The 16185-nt window shown below is 32.1% G+C and overlaps 1 protein-coding gene and 1 non-coding gene across 5 annotated transcripts in view; both read left to right on the top strand.

Moving 5' to 3' along the window:
• Window positions 1-16185, top strand: part of MYO16 (myosin XVI) — a 516601-nt gene that overhangs the window by 52146 nt on the left and 448270 nt on the right. For 3 of the 4 annotated variants that reach the window (XM_015587388.2, XM_025045002.1, XM_025045003.1), the window contains exon 2: window positions 6736-6906. The exons of the other annotated variant lie outside the window; for it this stretch is intronic. In XM_015587388.2, coding sequence (XP_015442874.1) covers window positions 6831-6906 — 76 coding nt within the window. In that variant the 5' untranslated portion in view covers window positions 6736-6830. The remainder of the gene's footprint in view (window positions 1-6735; window positions 6907-16185) is intronic. 4 annotated transcript variants of the gene reach the window in all.
• LOC112477792 lies at window positions 15401-15505 on the top strand. Its single transcript, XR_003045587.1, has one exon. It is a non-coding gene; the product is annotated as a U6 spliceosomal RNA (small nuclear RNA).

Below are 16185 nucleotides of genomic sequence, written 5' to 3'. Positions count from 1 at the left end.
TCAGTCAAAAATAAACAAGTTAATATTTTAATACTTAAGAAGTCCATGGTCAGACTCTATAAAAATAATTCATTCACAAGACATATCATTTGTGTTCAGAACTCATTGTTAGCATGCAGTTATACAATGTTACCCTGTGTACAAAGTATGTCTTGAACTTGGTCAATGTCATTCTTTATGATAAGTGGCTTATTTCAAGTAATCTGATAAAATTGATGCAATTTGCTTCCTTTCCTTTCTTATAATACATATTCTAAGCTTTGTCTACCTCATGAGGTTGCTGGAAACACTATAGAATAGAGAAGGAAATATCTGTGTCATGGTAAATACTGAAATGCCTCTATCTAATATTAAATGTTGTTTATTTTAAGAAAATGTGTTAGGCGTAATCAATTTGAAATTAGAACATGTCTAATCTCAGGGGACACTTACATACTAAGAGCTGTCTATTTTCCCATTAGTTCGACTTGTGTAACAGAAGAGCATGACTTGTTTACATAACAGAAACCAATATTTGCTCTCTTTTATTCTCTTGGCATAGACTTCCAAGGGCAATGTTTGCCTGATCTTGGCAAAACCCTTGCTGATGATGCATTTTGTTCTTGGGCAATAAAATGGAACTCTAAACTAAAGCAGTGCTGCTTGAGTATTTTTATGACTTTTCAGTAGTTACATGTAGATCTATTGATTTTTCTTGTGAAAAGATAGAAATGTTTTAATAAAAGCCGAGGTTAGATATTATAAAATGTGTTCTTTTTTGTTTCATGACCTAAAACGGTGATCATACACTGATATTTGGAGGCACTAGCATATTAACATGATGCTGTAGATCAAATTATACTTTGGGCTGAGTCACATGTGTATCCATTTCTATGTAAGTGTTATTACATATTTCTTATATGTAAACTTATCAAGAGCTGTGAACACCCATAGTTAGTGAAAAATGTGTATTCAAAATACCAAATAAGACAGGCCGCTTAAGCTAGTAAATCAAATAAATTCTCAGGTGCAAAGTCACTTTTGGGATAAAAGTATTTTTTCTGATAGGAAGGTAGTAAGCCTTTTCAAAATGGAATCTCAGAAGACAGGAAAATATTTCTAAATACAACCTCAATTCATTAATATGTTTAATGGCATTTCTGAATCAGGACTCTGTAATCAACTAAATTTTCTAGTTTTACTTGCCCAAGTAAGCTATTCCGTGGAAGGTATCCAACTGTCAGAGAACATAAGAAAAGCTAGGAAGAGTAGAAAAAGTATTATTCATTTTAAAATGACTGCCACAATACACAAAATCAAAAAGAATAATTTGATAGAGATTTTAAGATTATGACAATATACTAGTGATGATAAAGAAACATTATGTGAACTACTTAGTGTACTTGCATTTTAAAAACAGTTTTATAGACAACTGTGATACTATTTTGGCATACTTATATGGACCAGTGCTAGTCCATGAATTCGTTTGGTTATTGGTTTGTAATAAGTACAGGCATTGACAGAATGTGCCTGGAAATATTGGATCAATTAGGCACTGCTATAACACTCCAATTGCATGATCAGGGCACATTTAATTAACATGAACCAGATATGTCATTGTTGAATATGTATGATACGTTGCAAGTGATGTGGGCTGCCTACTTCAACAGGAGCACACATTTTTTTTACCACTTTATTGAGGTATGATTGACATGTAAAAAGTGGTAGATATTTTATGTATACAACATAAAATATATCATTTTATGATATTTTATGTATAAGTTTGGGAGATAAGGATACCCCTGTGAAACCATCACCCAAATCAAGGTCATTGACATATCCATCTCCTCCCAAAGTTTCCTCCTGCCCTCTTTGTTATTATTATTGTTGTTGTTATTTTATTGTCTGTGGTAAGAACAGTTAACATGAGATCTACCCTCTTAATAAATTTTAATTATACAATACAGTGTTGTTATCTATAGGCACCATGCTGTGTAGCAGATCACCAGAACTTATCTTGCATAACTGAAACTTTATACCCTTCGACCTTCACTTCCCCATTCCGCCCTCCCCATAGTCCCTGGCAATCACCATGCTACTCTCAGCTTCTATGAGTTTGACAATTTTAGATTCCATATCTAAGTGAGATCATACAGTATTTGTCTTTCTGTGTCTGACTTATTTCATTTAGCATAATGTCCTCCAGGTCTATCCATTTATGTAGTTGCAAATGACAGGATTTCCTTCTTTTTTAAGGCTGACTAATACTTCATCATATTTTTTTAATTCATTCATCCGTTGATGAACATTTAAGTTCCTTCCATGTATTGGCTATTGTGAATAATATAGCAATGAATGTGGGAGTGCAGATACTGTGTTAGGATCCTGATTTCAATTGCAGGACCATGTATTTATCTGTAATTATTATTTTTTTAAATGAAAGATCATTCATGCAGATAATTTAAGAAGCAGTGTAGGGGTATAGGCCAATAACTTATTTCTTTCAAAATATCCAATGTCTTAATTTTATAGCTATAAACTATAACATATTTAACTCAGATGAGAAAATAATTCTGATTCTCATGATGAACAACAAGAACAATTACAAAAAAAAGTGCTACTTACTGAGTACTAAGTATATTTTGGGTACCATGTATGGTTCTTCACCTATATTATGTTACTTAATTCTTAAAACACTCCCTAAAGTAGGTGATATAATTCCCATTTTTAGAGGTGAGAAAAATTAAAATGTAGGATGGTTTTGTTGCTTGCCTGAACCTTTACATAAGTGGTAGATCTGGAATTTCAGCATTTTTCTAAATCGTAGGATCTCTTCACTACCCTGATGAGAAAGAACTGTTTAATTGAATGAACACTTAACTTGAGATAAAATAAGTAGGAGAGACAAGGAACAAGGAATTTCAAAGTGTGAGCAAAATGTTATCTGTAGATATGGGGGTTGGAGACCATCAGGTATGTTTCAGGATGGTAATTAGAGCAATTCAACCAGGGTAGAAGGCTACTGAATGTAGAATATTAGAAAATAACATGGAAAAAAGGTGGAAATGTAGCCAGTATGTGGTGGAAATGTCAAAAATTGGACTTTATAGATGATAAAGAAATATTGAATATTTTTGAACCAAAAATTTCCACAGAGAAAGAGATTTTAGAAATTTATTTTTAATATAAGTTGGATTAAAGAGAAACTAAAAATAGGAGAAAAGGTGAGGAAGTTATTAAACGGTCTAGCCTTGAGTAACTAAAGTAAAGAATCAGGATGATGAAATTAGAAATAGAAAGAGAAGGAAAATTAAGAGAAAAATCAAAAAGAATTGAGAAACTTGATGAGGGAATATGTAGAAAGAGGGAAATGTAGATACAATTTCAGAGTTTTGAGCCAAGACTCCTGGAAAAAGATTTCTTGGCAGATCATGGGAGTTGGTAAAGGAGAGGAGTTTTATCAGCCAAGGTGACAAGATATATGTGTTACCTGGATTGAAATACAGCAAAAACTGTAGGTAAAGATGGCCAATAGACATTTGAAAACGTGAAAAAAAATCTGGACATGGAAAAGGCTATAAAGAAATTTTGTGATTACCTGTATATTATTAAAAGAACCACAAGAAAGGCTATTCATAGCACTACAAGTTTTATGTAATAAAATGAAGAGAACTTGGTGAATGAAACAATATTTCTGAAATTATATTACGGAGCATATTAAAACATGAAAGAACCTGGCTAAGTCAACTTTTGCTTCAACATTTTTATTAAGTTATAATTCACAAACCATAAAGTTTACCCCTTTAAAGTGTACAATTCAGCAATTTTTAGTGCATTCATCGTTATGCAACCATCACCACAATGAATTTTAGATTTCCAACCCCTACCCCAAATCCACATAGCCATTAGCAGCCAATCTCCATTCCAATCCACCTACTCTCCAACTCTAGGCAACTACGAATACACTTTTCTGTCTTTACTTTTCTTGCCTAGACTAAACATTTCATATAAATAGGAAAAAACGTATGACCTTTTGTGAGCAACTTTGTTCACTTAGCATAATGTCATAATGTTTTCAAGGTTCATACTTGCAGCGTTGGGGCATTTATCACAACTTCTTTCCTTTTAACACTGAGTCGTATTCCATTGTCGGAATGTAATTTACGTTTCCCTTTTTATGAACTTATTGGTATTATCTTTTTTGGGGCGAAATGTATATTCATATTCTTTGCCCATTATTTACTTGGGTTGCCTTTTTTATTGTTTATTGTTGAATTGTAATGTTTCTTTATATATGCTGGATACCAGTCCCTTATAACACGTATTTTGCATGTATTTTCTCTCCTTATGTGGGTTGTCTTTTCTCTTTCTCGATAGTCTCAACTGCACAACAAAAGTTTTGTATTTTGTTGTAGTCCAATATATCTTTCTTTTGCCGCTTGTGCTTTGGCTGTCATATCTGAAAAACATTGCCTGATCCAAAACCACAAAGATTAACCCATACTTTTTTTCTAAGAGTTTTTTATTTTTATTTATTTATTTTTTAATTTAATTTTAAGATTAGTTTCAAGTATAAATTACATTGATTAGACATTTATATGGTTTATAAAACGGTCCCCCTAATTGCTCCTTTTCCCCTCTGACTCTCCACCTAGCCATTACACTACTGCTAACTGCATTCTCTCTTTTACATTTAAGTCTATGATCTACATTTTAGATAATTTTTGTGTATGTTGTAAGGAAGAGGTCCAACTTGATTCTTTTGCATGTGGCTACCTGGCTGTTCCAGTATCACTTGTTGAAAAACTCTTCCTTCCGTCTTTGCATCATTGTCAAATTCAGTTGACCATAAATGTAAAGATTTTTTTCTGGACTCTCGGTTCTATTCCATTGATCTATATATCTATACTTATGCTAGTACTGCATTATCTTGACTGTAGCTGTTTAGTAAGTTTTAAAACTGGAAAATGTAGGTCCTCCAATATTGTTCTTCCTTTTAAAGTTGTTAATGGCTAATCTTGGTCTCTTGCCTTTTTATATAAATTTTATGATCAGATTGCCAATATCTTCAAAGAATTTAGCTGGAATTTATATTGAACCCTATAGATATTTCTGGGTTTATATTGAACCCTGTAGATATTTCTGGGGGAATATTACCATCCTAAAATACTAAAGCTTTCAATCCATGAACATGGAATGTTTTTCCGCTTATTTCAATCTTGAATTTCTTTCAACAAGGTTTTATAGGTTTCAGTGTACAAATATTGGATTTATGTTGTTTATCTCTAATAGTTTTATTATTTTTATTGTAAATAGAATTGTCTTAACTTTATTTTGATTTGTTAATTGTTAGTAGTTAGAGATATGATTGATTTTTTTATGTTAAACTTGTATCCTACAAATTTGCTGAACTCGGTTATTAGTACTAGCAGATATTTTATGTGGATTCTTTAGGATTTTCTATATACAAGATCATGTCTTTTATTAATAGAAATAGTTTCACTTCTTCCTTTTCAATCTGGATGCCTTTTATTTCTTTTTTATTGTCTAATCATCCTGGTTAAAACTTCCATTACAATGGTGAATAGAAGTGGTGAGAGCAGACATCTGTGTCTTCTTCTGATCTTCAAGGGAAAACTTTCCAATTTTTATTGTTGAGTATGATGTTAGCTGTGGGTTTCTTGTAGATTTCCTTTATCAAGTTGAGAAAGTTCCCTTCTCTTCTTAGTTTTCTAAGTGTTTTTAACAAGGAATGTTGCTGGATTTTGTCGGATGTTTTCCTTTGCTTATTGTAATGATCATGTATTACTGTCCTTTATACTATTAATGTGATGTGTTGCATTAATCACTTTTCATATGTTAAACCAACTTTGCATTTCTGGGATAAATTCTACTTGATCACGTTGTATAATCCTTTTTACATGTTTCTACATTTAATTTGTTGATATTTTGTTGAGGATTTTTTGCATCATATATTCATAAAACACCTGTCTGTAGTTTTCTTTTCTTGTGATGTCTACCTGGTTTTGGTAATACTAGCCTAATAGAATGAGTTGAGAACCATTTCCACTTCTTCCATTTTTTGGAGGTATTTATGAAGAATTCACTTCTCCCTAAATGTTTGCTCTAACTCCCAATGAAGCCAAAAGGGCCTGGGAAGTTAACGTTTAAGACTCTTTTTTTCTTAACTGTTTGTCTACTCGGCACAAAAGTCTGAAATACTTTATAAGTTTCACCAAATCCATGTATATATCTGATATAATAGGGAGAAGGCTTATTTAGTTCAGGACTTTATAAAAATTTTTAAAAAATACATTGAGAGTGACCAAATCTGTTTATGATTATAAATGGCATGGTGGTGGCTAAGAGCTTGCCATTTTGCTGGTCTAGATATCTATTATTCTGTTTTGCAGCTAGGCAAAACAGTGTTTATGTACTGAGTACTCAGTGTTTATGTACTGAGATTGGGGCTTTCCTTTGGGATGGATGGCTATTATTTTGAATTAAAACACCTCTTAGGTCTATCAAGCACTTGCTTTAAGTTAGCTTTAAGGACAGAACATTTATCAAAAACATTCTAAGGAGATCTAAGTTAACACTGACAAGTTAATATAATTTTGGTTTTTGGAATAAGTAAATATGAGTAAGTAAAGGTCTGATTATTTTAGGTTTAACATTACGTAGGCAAAAGGAGGAAAAAAAGATATAAAAAGGCCAAGTAGTTTGTGCTGCATTTCCCACTATTTTTTCCTTCAGGCTATAAGAAAATACTTCTTTGATGACTGAATCTCTGTGAACTGTAGAAGTCTAGGAGTTGGCTCACCGGCTAAACATAAGAGGTTCCAGTGAAGATGAAAGCAAGGAGATCAGAGGATGGTTCAGAAGTGAGGATTAGCCCCGGGAGGAAGAAAAGACAAAATTGTCAAGGTTGGTGAACTGTTGAGAGTATAAAAAATAAAACAAGTGGTTCCAAATCTGGGAAGATTGCAGATGTTTGCCTCCTGACCTTGAAATTGATTTGAGAAATTTCTAAAATGATAAAAGTCTAATCAGGAGCATTGTAGGAAATTATAATTTAAGGTTATCAGTTGTATGTTGAGAATAAAAATATTTTTTAAAATTTCAAATATGCAGGACATGGAAGAACAGAGAACATACCCCATTGTAGGTTTGTAACCTTGCATTTGTGTGCATGGGTTTGTGTGTACCTCAAAACAAAACTAAGTAGTAAATAGAGTGGTTTTATATTTTTTAAAAACAAAGATATTTCATGTAGGTGAATGCAAATACTAATGTTCTTAAAAATTGCAGGGTTGATTTTGAAATAGAAATGTTGACCTTGACAGTTCTTTCCTGGCATATTATATTATTCCAGTTTTGTCATGCTCCTGCCAACATGCTAACATCAGCAAGGCAGTATTTTCTCTCTGGAGACCTCAGTTTCAGCTCTAGTACTCTCTACCAAATTTCTACCCAAACTCTAGAGATCACGGCTGTGTCTTACAGTTGCCACCTCTGTTTGATACCTTAGTATTTCTTTTTTATCTTTTCAGTCCTTGGATGTCTAACAATCAGTTCTTTGTATCTGATTCCCTTGAGACATCAACTGGTATGGCTCTGTCTTCTGATAGGTATAAACACACTGACCCTTCTCCTGTCTCCTTCATTTACATCATGGAGATAAAGGATGCTTCATGGTAAATTCTCTTACCCTGCGATGCTCTAGGGAGCTAGGGGAGAGGGGAAAGGTTAAGATCTTTCACCTGGACAGGAGGTTAATACTTGGATCACATCTAAGAAAGTGTGCTAAATGAGTAAAGTGAATCATATCCAAGAAAATCATCAAAGCAAAAGGCTAGAGTACTCAAATGGATCTCAGCAAGCCCTGTGCTCCCATATGTCAGAAATTGCAACACCTAGAATATTGAAGATTGATTTTCTGGGATATTAGTGAACCTTCAGGAACATGCTGAGGATTGTTCTTCTCTGGTGACTTGTATTCGGGAAGCAGGGAATACAGTCATGATGCTCGGAATAGTTAATAATGAGAATTGGGGGTCTAGGGAAAGCACAGGTGAATATTATACCACTCATTAGAGAAGTAAGGAGAGATAAATACAGTGGAATCCTCATAGGCTGCTGGCCATCATGGGACTTGGGAACACAGTTGTGGCCCACACCCCATGACGTTCTTTATTTGTAGTTAAGGTTGCGTATCTTCATTGGTGTGGATATAACCAGTATCTTTTGACTATGTCTTTTGGAGTCTTTCCACCAGTCACCACTGCCTTCGAGACACGCTTAATAACTAAAATTAGAGAGCATAAGAAATTTGGTATCTATAAGGATAATCCCAAAGGGCAGTGACTTGGAGCCTAGAAGAGAAGCCAGAGATGTAGGATTAATGCTGCTAATTCAATGCTTATAAATGCTAAAAGCAAGTTTTGGGGTATATCTCCAGAAGAAGAGATGCTATATAGAAATTAAGAAGCATAACCATTGTTTGAGCATTTTAATTGATGTTCATATCTGATGGCACCTAACAAATATTTCACACCAGTGGTTATAGTGACTGCTATCATAGGTAAGATAACTTGAAGTCGTTGTGGTTTATAATCAAGTGGTTTGAGATTCATGGTAACTTATAGATAAAGTAATCCATATGAAATTGATTCATTTTCCATTTTCCTGATTGGAAAATCATATAAGTAAAATATATAATAAGTCAGTATTTTACCCTTAAATATGTAGATAATAAAAAGGAGTCAAATAGCATGTCCATGCAGGTAAACAGAAACTGTAAATTGATGAATTTCCACGATAACTTTTTAATTTAGTTTTCTGAAATTTTTTCTTATAATCCAAGCTCATATCTATCTCTTTATATTTATATACTTTTTTTACTAGATTGTAGTCTCTATGGGGGAAGGTCAACATTTTGTATTCTTCAACATAGTTCTTGATTGTCAATTTTTTGAAATAAATGAGTGAATTTGAGAAAGTATTATCCTATAGAAACTATAAGTGATTTGATTTTTTTGAGGCCAACTTGCAGATATATGTATTTTTTTAATTTTTAAATTTTCTTTTTTTAAAATTTATTTTTATATTCAATTTATTGACATGGCATTGATTAATAAAATTATATAGGTTTCAAGTGCATGATTCTATAGTACATATCTGTATAATACATTGTGTGTTCATCACCCAAAGTCAAATCTCTTTTTGTCACCATATATTTGACCCCTTTGACCCTTTTCTGCCTCCTTCCTTTTCCCTCTGGTAACCACTAAACTGTTGTCTGTGTCTATGAGTTTTTGTTTGTTTGTTTGTCTGGTTCATTTGTTGCTTTCATTGTTCTCAGCTTTTTTTGTCTCACTTATTTTGCTTGGTGTGTTCTCAAGATCCATCCATGTTGTCACAAATGGCAGTATTTCACTATTTCTTATGGCTGAGAAATAGTCCATTGTGTATGTGTACCACATCATCTTTATCCAGTCATCTATTAAAGGACACTTCAGTTGTTCCCATGTCTTGGCCACCATGAATAATGCTACAGTGAATATCGGGGTGCATATATCTTCGCAGATAAATGTTTTCAGATTTTTGGAGATAGAAACCCAGGAGAGGGATTGATGGGTCATGTGGTAATTCTATTCTTAATTTTTTGAGGAGGCTCCATACTGTTTTCCATAGTAGCTGTACCAATTTATATTCCCACTGGCAGTGTATGAGGGTTGCTTTTCCCACACAACCTCTCCAACACTTGTCATTACTTGTCTTGTTGATTATAGCTATTCTAGCAAGTGTGAGATGGTATCTCATTGTGATTTTGATTTGCATTTCCCTAATAGGTAGTGAAGTTGAGCATCTTTTCATATATCTGTTGGCCGTTAGTATGTCATCTTCTTGGGAGGCAAATATGTATTAACATATAATGTTATTGGGTTATATGAATAATAGTGGTAGAGCAATAATAACAATAATAATATGCAAAAGGAAATAGTTTTTTGAGCTCATTTTTCCCTGTAGCCACCAGCCCTCTGGCACTTGCTGAGAAGTGGTTAGAGTTAGCAAGAGCATACTTGTTACATTGAAGTTCTCCAAATTCTGGCTCAATGGCAAGGGTATCAGTCTAGCTACTTTCACAAGGTGGACACTGTTGCTAAAAAAGGGCATAGAAGTATTTGAAGTAAATATATATTAATAATTTGCCTTAGATACTTATTTTGAAATATCTAGTTATGTAGACATTAGTAAGCAAGTGTTCTTTGTTCTTTTCTATCCAGACTTTTGCTGTCTAAATAGATTTGCAGAAAATTTCCTACATTGGATTTTTGGAGGAAATTATCCCTTGTTATTCACTGTCAAAAACTGAGGAACTGAATAAACATAAAAATATATTCAATACCAATACATATTTTATATTATGCATCCTTGATTATTTAGCCTAACAATAAAAAGGAGTTTGGATAAATGTGAAAGAGAGGGTGGTAGATATGGGGAAAGACTGAGAAAGAATATCTTAGAAAATATTCTATATTAGTGTATATAATTATTTGAAATAAAAGCAATGAATATATTTAAAGAAAACTCTAATAAATTAGTGGTGTAATGTTATTTTCTATTTACACTGAGAAAGTATAAGTAACTTAGTGTGTACTTCAGCAAAAAAAGTGTTTAGATATTGAGAATAATTTTTAAGCTTACAAGTATAAAAGGAAAGACTTTTATTGAAAAGTTAGATTTTTTTATAAGAAACAATTTATAAACTTATAAGTGAATAAAGAAAGACTTTAATTTAAAAATTAAATTATATAAGCTACTACATAAGACCCCACAGTTCCCCTGCATGCCTCTTCCATTAACCTCTCCTGTTTACTGCCACACACCCTAGTCCATCAAGCCTGTCTTTGCATCTCACCTGCTAATTCCCATCTAACAATGGGTGCTGCATATGTCATTTCTTACTTGGAAGGGCTTTTCTCTAGTTGGAATAATTCACTCATATCAGAAAATTTTTAAATAAAATCAGTAAAGGAGTTCTAATGAACACTATGGTTTGCATATACTGAAACACTTAAATGTAAATGTACACCTGAACATATTGATGGGCTTTTCTGAGTGTGGGTCCACATGTTGGCAGTCTATTTCTTCATTGAATCACACCTATATTACATGCCTTGTGATTTGCAGGCTTAAAATTCTTCAGATTGAACTAGAACTAAAACAAACGTGTGCAAAAATTTTGACTGCAGTGTCTTCCTAGGTTTTATGAATTTCTTCTTGAGCATTTAAAATTGTTTATCCAACTAATCGGACAGTGTTCTTTTGAGCAACTTTGTACTTACAAAGTATTAAGCTTAATTTTCATAGTAATAACTCTATCTTTTTGTACCTAATTCATCTGTTAATTGAGTTAAGTATGTAACCATAACAAAAATAAATGGCATATCCAAATGTGGGACTAAAGGTAATGCACTCTTGGTAAGCTCATATTTCTACAGATGGGCATAGAATTCTTTGGGTAGATTGGATAACCAGCTAGTGGCAGTCTGTACCCAGGATGTCACCAACAACGATTAGGCTGTTTTACTGAGGGAATGGAGAGCATATAGAGAAGGGAAATCAGTTAAAAACTTCTCCTAGAGTAGCTACTTATTTTGCACAGTTTAGCAATCTAGAAAATAATATACAAACATATTTAACATTTAGACTGTATAGATATTCTAAGAATAATGAGGGAAATAAATGTGTATAAAGTTTTATAAGACTTTAACAGACATCTTTCTTTCCAAAATACAATTTCAATTCTTTTGGAAAAATAAACATGGGACTAAGATTCTAAATTATTATATAAATTATAATATAAATTAACTTTATATTGGATAAATTCATAAATCCATGTGGATGCATATAATTAGTACAATAAATATAATCATTTTAGGGCATCACTTTTGGAGTATCTATTTTAGTTGAGTGAAAAGGGGTACAAGAACTTACTGAGATTATTTATGATTTATTAAAACAATATAGCAAAAAGGAAAAGGTTATCTAATACAAATTTCTAAATGTAGAATCACATTCTAGTAATGTGAATATCATTAGAGATTTTGGTTTAAATTCTTTTGGACTGTCAGAATCCTAAGTCATATACAGATTGACATACACATATAATATGCAAGCTAAATTGAAGAAAATATTCAAGTTCTATTACTATCTGATTCTTGTTCAGAGGTATTTTCAAGTAAATGAGGTATATTTTTTTCTGCTTATAAACCTTCCCCCTTCTTCTTGCTTATTTTTGTATAAAATACCTATATTTTTTATTATCATGTCCCCACTAGTTACTCTTTCTGCTCTTTCTCACAGGGTTGCTCTAGGCAATATTATGAAGTAGGCAAAGTATGTCAACTCTATTAGAATCATTTGAAGTTGTTTAGATTCTTCTGGCATTCACAATAAGTTTATTGAACTAATGCATATTCATTATTTCCATTTGAGAGACTATAAATTATTTAGAAATATTCAATAATGTATTTTCTGTGTACCATTAAGGCCATTTTAAGGTTAGGTGAATACTTAACATTTTTCCTAATTTGGAAGTAGTTTTTATGTAAATTAGTTCAGATTTCCCAGTACTTTTCATCATGATGGTTTGATTTTTGGGACCTTCATTGATGGTTTGTCAACTATTTCAGATTTAAAGAAATGATGGAAGGTAGTGAAAATATACGAAACTCAGTGATAAAACACCACTGAGTCGTTTTTTCCTTGATCTTGACCTCACATCTCAGTTTGTTTCTGTCCTGTCAAGTTCCACAGTAATGTGTTGAGCCTCTTCTACACAAGGAATTCACGTAGACACTGGAAGTACAAAACGAAATAGATCTACTTTCTAAAATTCAGGATGTTTTTAAGGATGAAAAGGATGCTTTAACCAAGAGAGACAGGTGACAAACCCCTACTCAGCATCCAGCATACCCCCAAACAGCCAGGGGAACAAGAAAGACATTTAAGCAGAACATTTCAATTCACAGTGTAAACAGTAGGAAACAGTGCTGTGGGGACAGATAGCAGGGGCAATTGCCACGCATTCTTGTACACTGTGTTGGAGATGGCTTCTGTCACGTGACTGCTGCGTTGAATCTTGAGGGATGAATAGGGTGAAATGAGTGTGTGGTGGGCGTGCTACAGAGGAATTAAGGGACAGGTGAAGATCCCTTCATACAAAGGAAGACGAGCTTGTGTTAAGGAACACTACAGTGCATGCAGTCATACCCTAAAAGTTTATGAATGGTTTTGGCAGGAGAAGAATGATGAAAATATTACCTATTTGTTGATCTCTAGGATTATAGAGTCATCCACCCCAGTGGGATCATTTATGGAAAATCATTTTAAAAAACACTAAATTGCAATATTACCATAAATACTTAGCTTTCAGGTTGATATTTTAGATTCAGAAAATGTTAAAAGTCAAGTTTATGAGTAAATATTGAAATAGTAAAGAAAGCATTCAAAGAGAAACAATATTTGAAGATTCGTATAATTATATGGTGTGTGTTTTGGCTATTACATCTTAAAATGAAAGGAGCTGTAGTGATTATCTTGTTTTCATTTCTGCTTTTTTTTTTTTTTCAGAAATAGATGTAGCACTTTCTTTTGTACTCATTTATTTTCTTCATATTTTTGATCAAAGATGGTACTCAATATGTAATATAAGAGCTACTTTTTGGAGAAAATCTATAAATCGTCCTGGAGATGGAAAAAAGACCCATACATCAAGTTGACAAGGTTGATGGCATTATTCACTGTGATTCCTTTATTCAGATGCAAAGAGTTCTAGAAAAGAGTTTAGTCAGAAAAGCTTTCCTGATACATGATTGGATGGCTAAAACTTTAAAATTTTGGGTTTCAGTATGAACACTACAGGTAAACATAATAAACTCGAAATATTATAATCCAGTTATATATCACTATTTTTGAATAGTTAGAAAAGTGGTAGATTTTATTTTTGGGACTTTTTCAGGGATGAATTTATACTAATTTCAAGTAAAACCATTTATATGAACAAATACAGAAGAGGATTTAATGAAATGAAAATGCATCTGTTGACAAAGTATTGGAATGATGAATGATAATAATTTACTCATTTCTATATTTTGTATTGCTCTGTAACTTTTCTAAATTACAAAGCTGTTTCTGGCACAATGTAGAACATTTGGAAAACAAAGACAAGAAAAATGAAGGAATTAAAACCACTGTCAGGATCACCAGGCAGAAATAGTAACTGCTAGTTTTTTGGGAGCTATCGTCACTCTTTTTACAAAAAAGAAATTTTATATATAAGATGTACATACATTACTTTATGTAAAAATGGAATCATGCCTTTTGGTAACTTGTTTTTTCACATTACTTATTGTACTACTGTTTGATGTAATTTAATAATACTTTAAAACCCTATTGAGAAGTCATTATCAAAAGATCAGTAATTAAGGATCCAAAGGAAGGAGTGACTCTCTGAGATTTATTTTCTATGAAAATTATTTTTGAATCAGTTTTAATACATTAATTGGATAAAATTATTTGTATTGTCTATGATTTCTGATTGAATAGTATTTGAAGTCAGATACATGCTTATTAGAACAACTTTAGACAAAATTTGTGACTTATAGCAATTATCATTAATCATGACTTACTGTTTTTAAGGGGAATAATAAATTTAATTCTGGTTTTAGAGATTGTCCAATAGAGGTATAATTTTTCCATATATTTAAGGTGAAATCTGAGATTCGATGAATTTTCCCTCCTTAGTGCTATGACAGATTTGTTATTTAGTTATAACCAAAACATTAATTTTCTGTTGGAGCTCATGTTTGAACTGAGAGTAACAGGGAACATTGGGAAGATATTTTAAAGGTGGTCATTAATCAGATATATTTTAAGTTAGATTTATATTTTGATAAAAATCTAAATAATTATTTTCTCAAAATTCTTTTAAATCAAAGGATGGAGCAATAGTTCAATTTCTATTTATAATAATGCTTAATCTTCAGCTATTAAATTACATGACACTCAGTTTGTAAACTGAAATAGATGAATTTGATAAGTTAACATGGAAGTGTTTTTACAATTGATCCTGGCACAGAATACTCACTCAATTAACACTATTTCAAATAAAATTACATTTAAGAAAGGTAATAACTTATATACTTATATATGTGATAATACATGAAATATACCCCCATATCCCAGATATAGTAAGAAAAGATTATTAGAATATACTAATTTATAGTAAATGAATAAAGAACAATACATAGATTTAAATTAAATTAAAATTAACAAAAAGAAGTTTATAGATGACCATTTTATGCTGAAAATATTGAAATAAAGAAATAACCTTTTTTAAAAATTAAAATCTGTGCTCGCTTTGGCAGCACATATACTAAAATTAGAACTATAGAGAAGAAGAGCCTGGCCCCTGTGCAAGGATGACATGAAAATTTGTGGACCAAAAAAAAAAAAAAATCTCCTTTATCTAATTTTTTCTTTTCAGAAAATATTCTCATCCTTATAACAGTTTAAATTAAAAATTATTATAAGAAATAAGCTGAGTACTATTAAAGCTCCATTTGGCAAGCTGAAGGATTAAGTAATCTATCCAAAGAAACTTAGCAAGTAGAAATTTGGATTCTCAACTCCCTCCCTAGAAATAAATATAAAATTATAAATGTTCTTTTCCAGTAGACACTTGCTCTTTGCAGAGTAATAGCCATTATATAGCTAATGAACTAAGGGCCTACTAAGGCTCTTAGTTATCATGGCAATGTGATAGTTATATTTGAAGGGTTACGTGTGTTTCAAAATTTTATACATTTTGAATTAAACAGTAAGTGTTAGCAATATATTTAGATAATTTATTCTATAGTTTAGGAATAGGATTTGAATTAAGATTTTGAAGATGTCCATTGTGAGGGAGCATAAAGCTGAGGTTAGTATTTGCTAATTCTCTGTACTACTGAGAATAATGGTTCATATGTAATTTTTGTCCATCATGCAATTCCATATAACTATAACCAATTTTTCACATTAAAATTCTGTTGGAAGTGAAAATGATCTCCTATAACACCAAACTCTACTTCTAAAACACCAGGTTATTGTAACTAACTATACAATCAAATGATGTTCTAAAAGCAGCCTACAGCT

This window comes from Pteropus alecto, unplaced genomic scaffold (genome assembly GCF_000325575.1).
Source record: "Pteropus alecto unplaced genomic scaffold, ASM32557v1 scaffold13, whole genome shotgun sequence".
NCBI lineage: Eukaryota > Metazoa > Chordata > Mammalia > Chiroptera > Pteropodidae > Pteropus > Pteropus alecto.
This window is presented reverse-complemented; position numbering and strand designations above follow the sequence as displayed.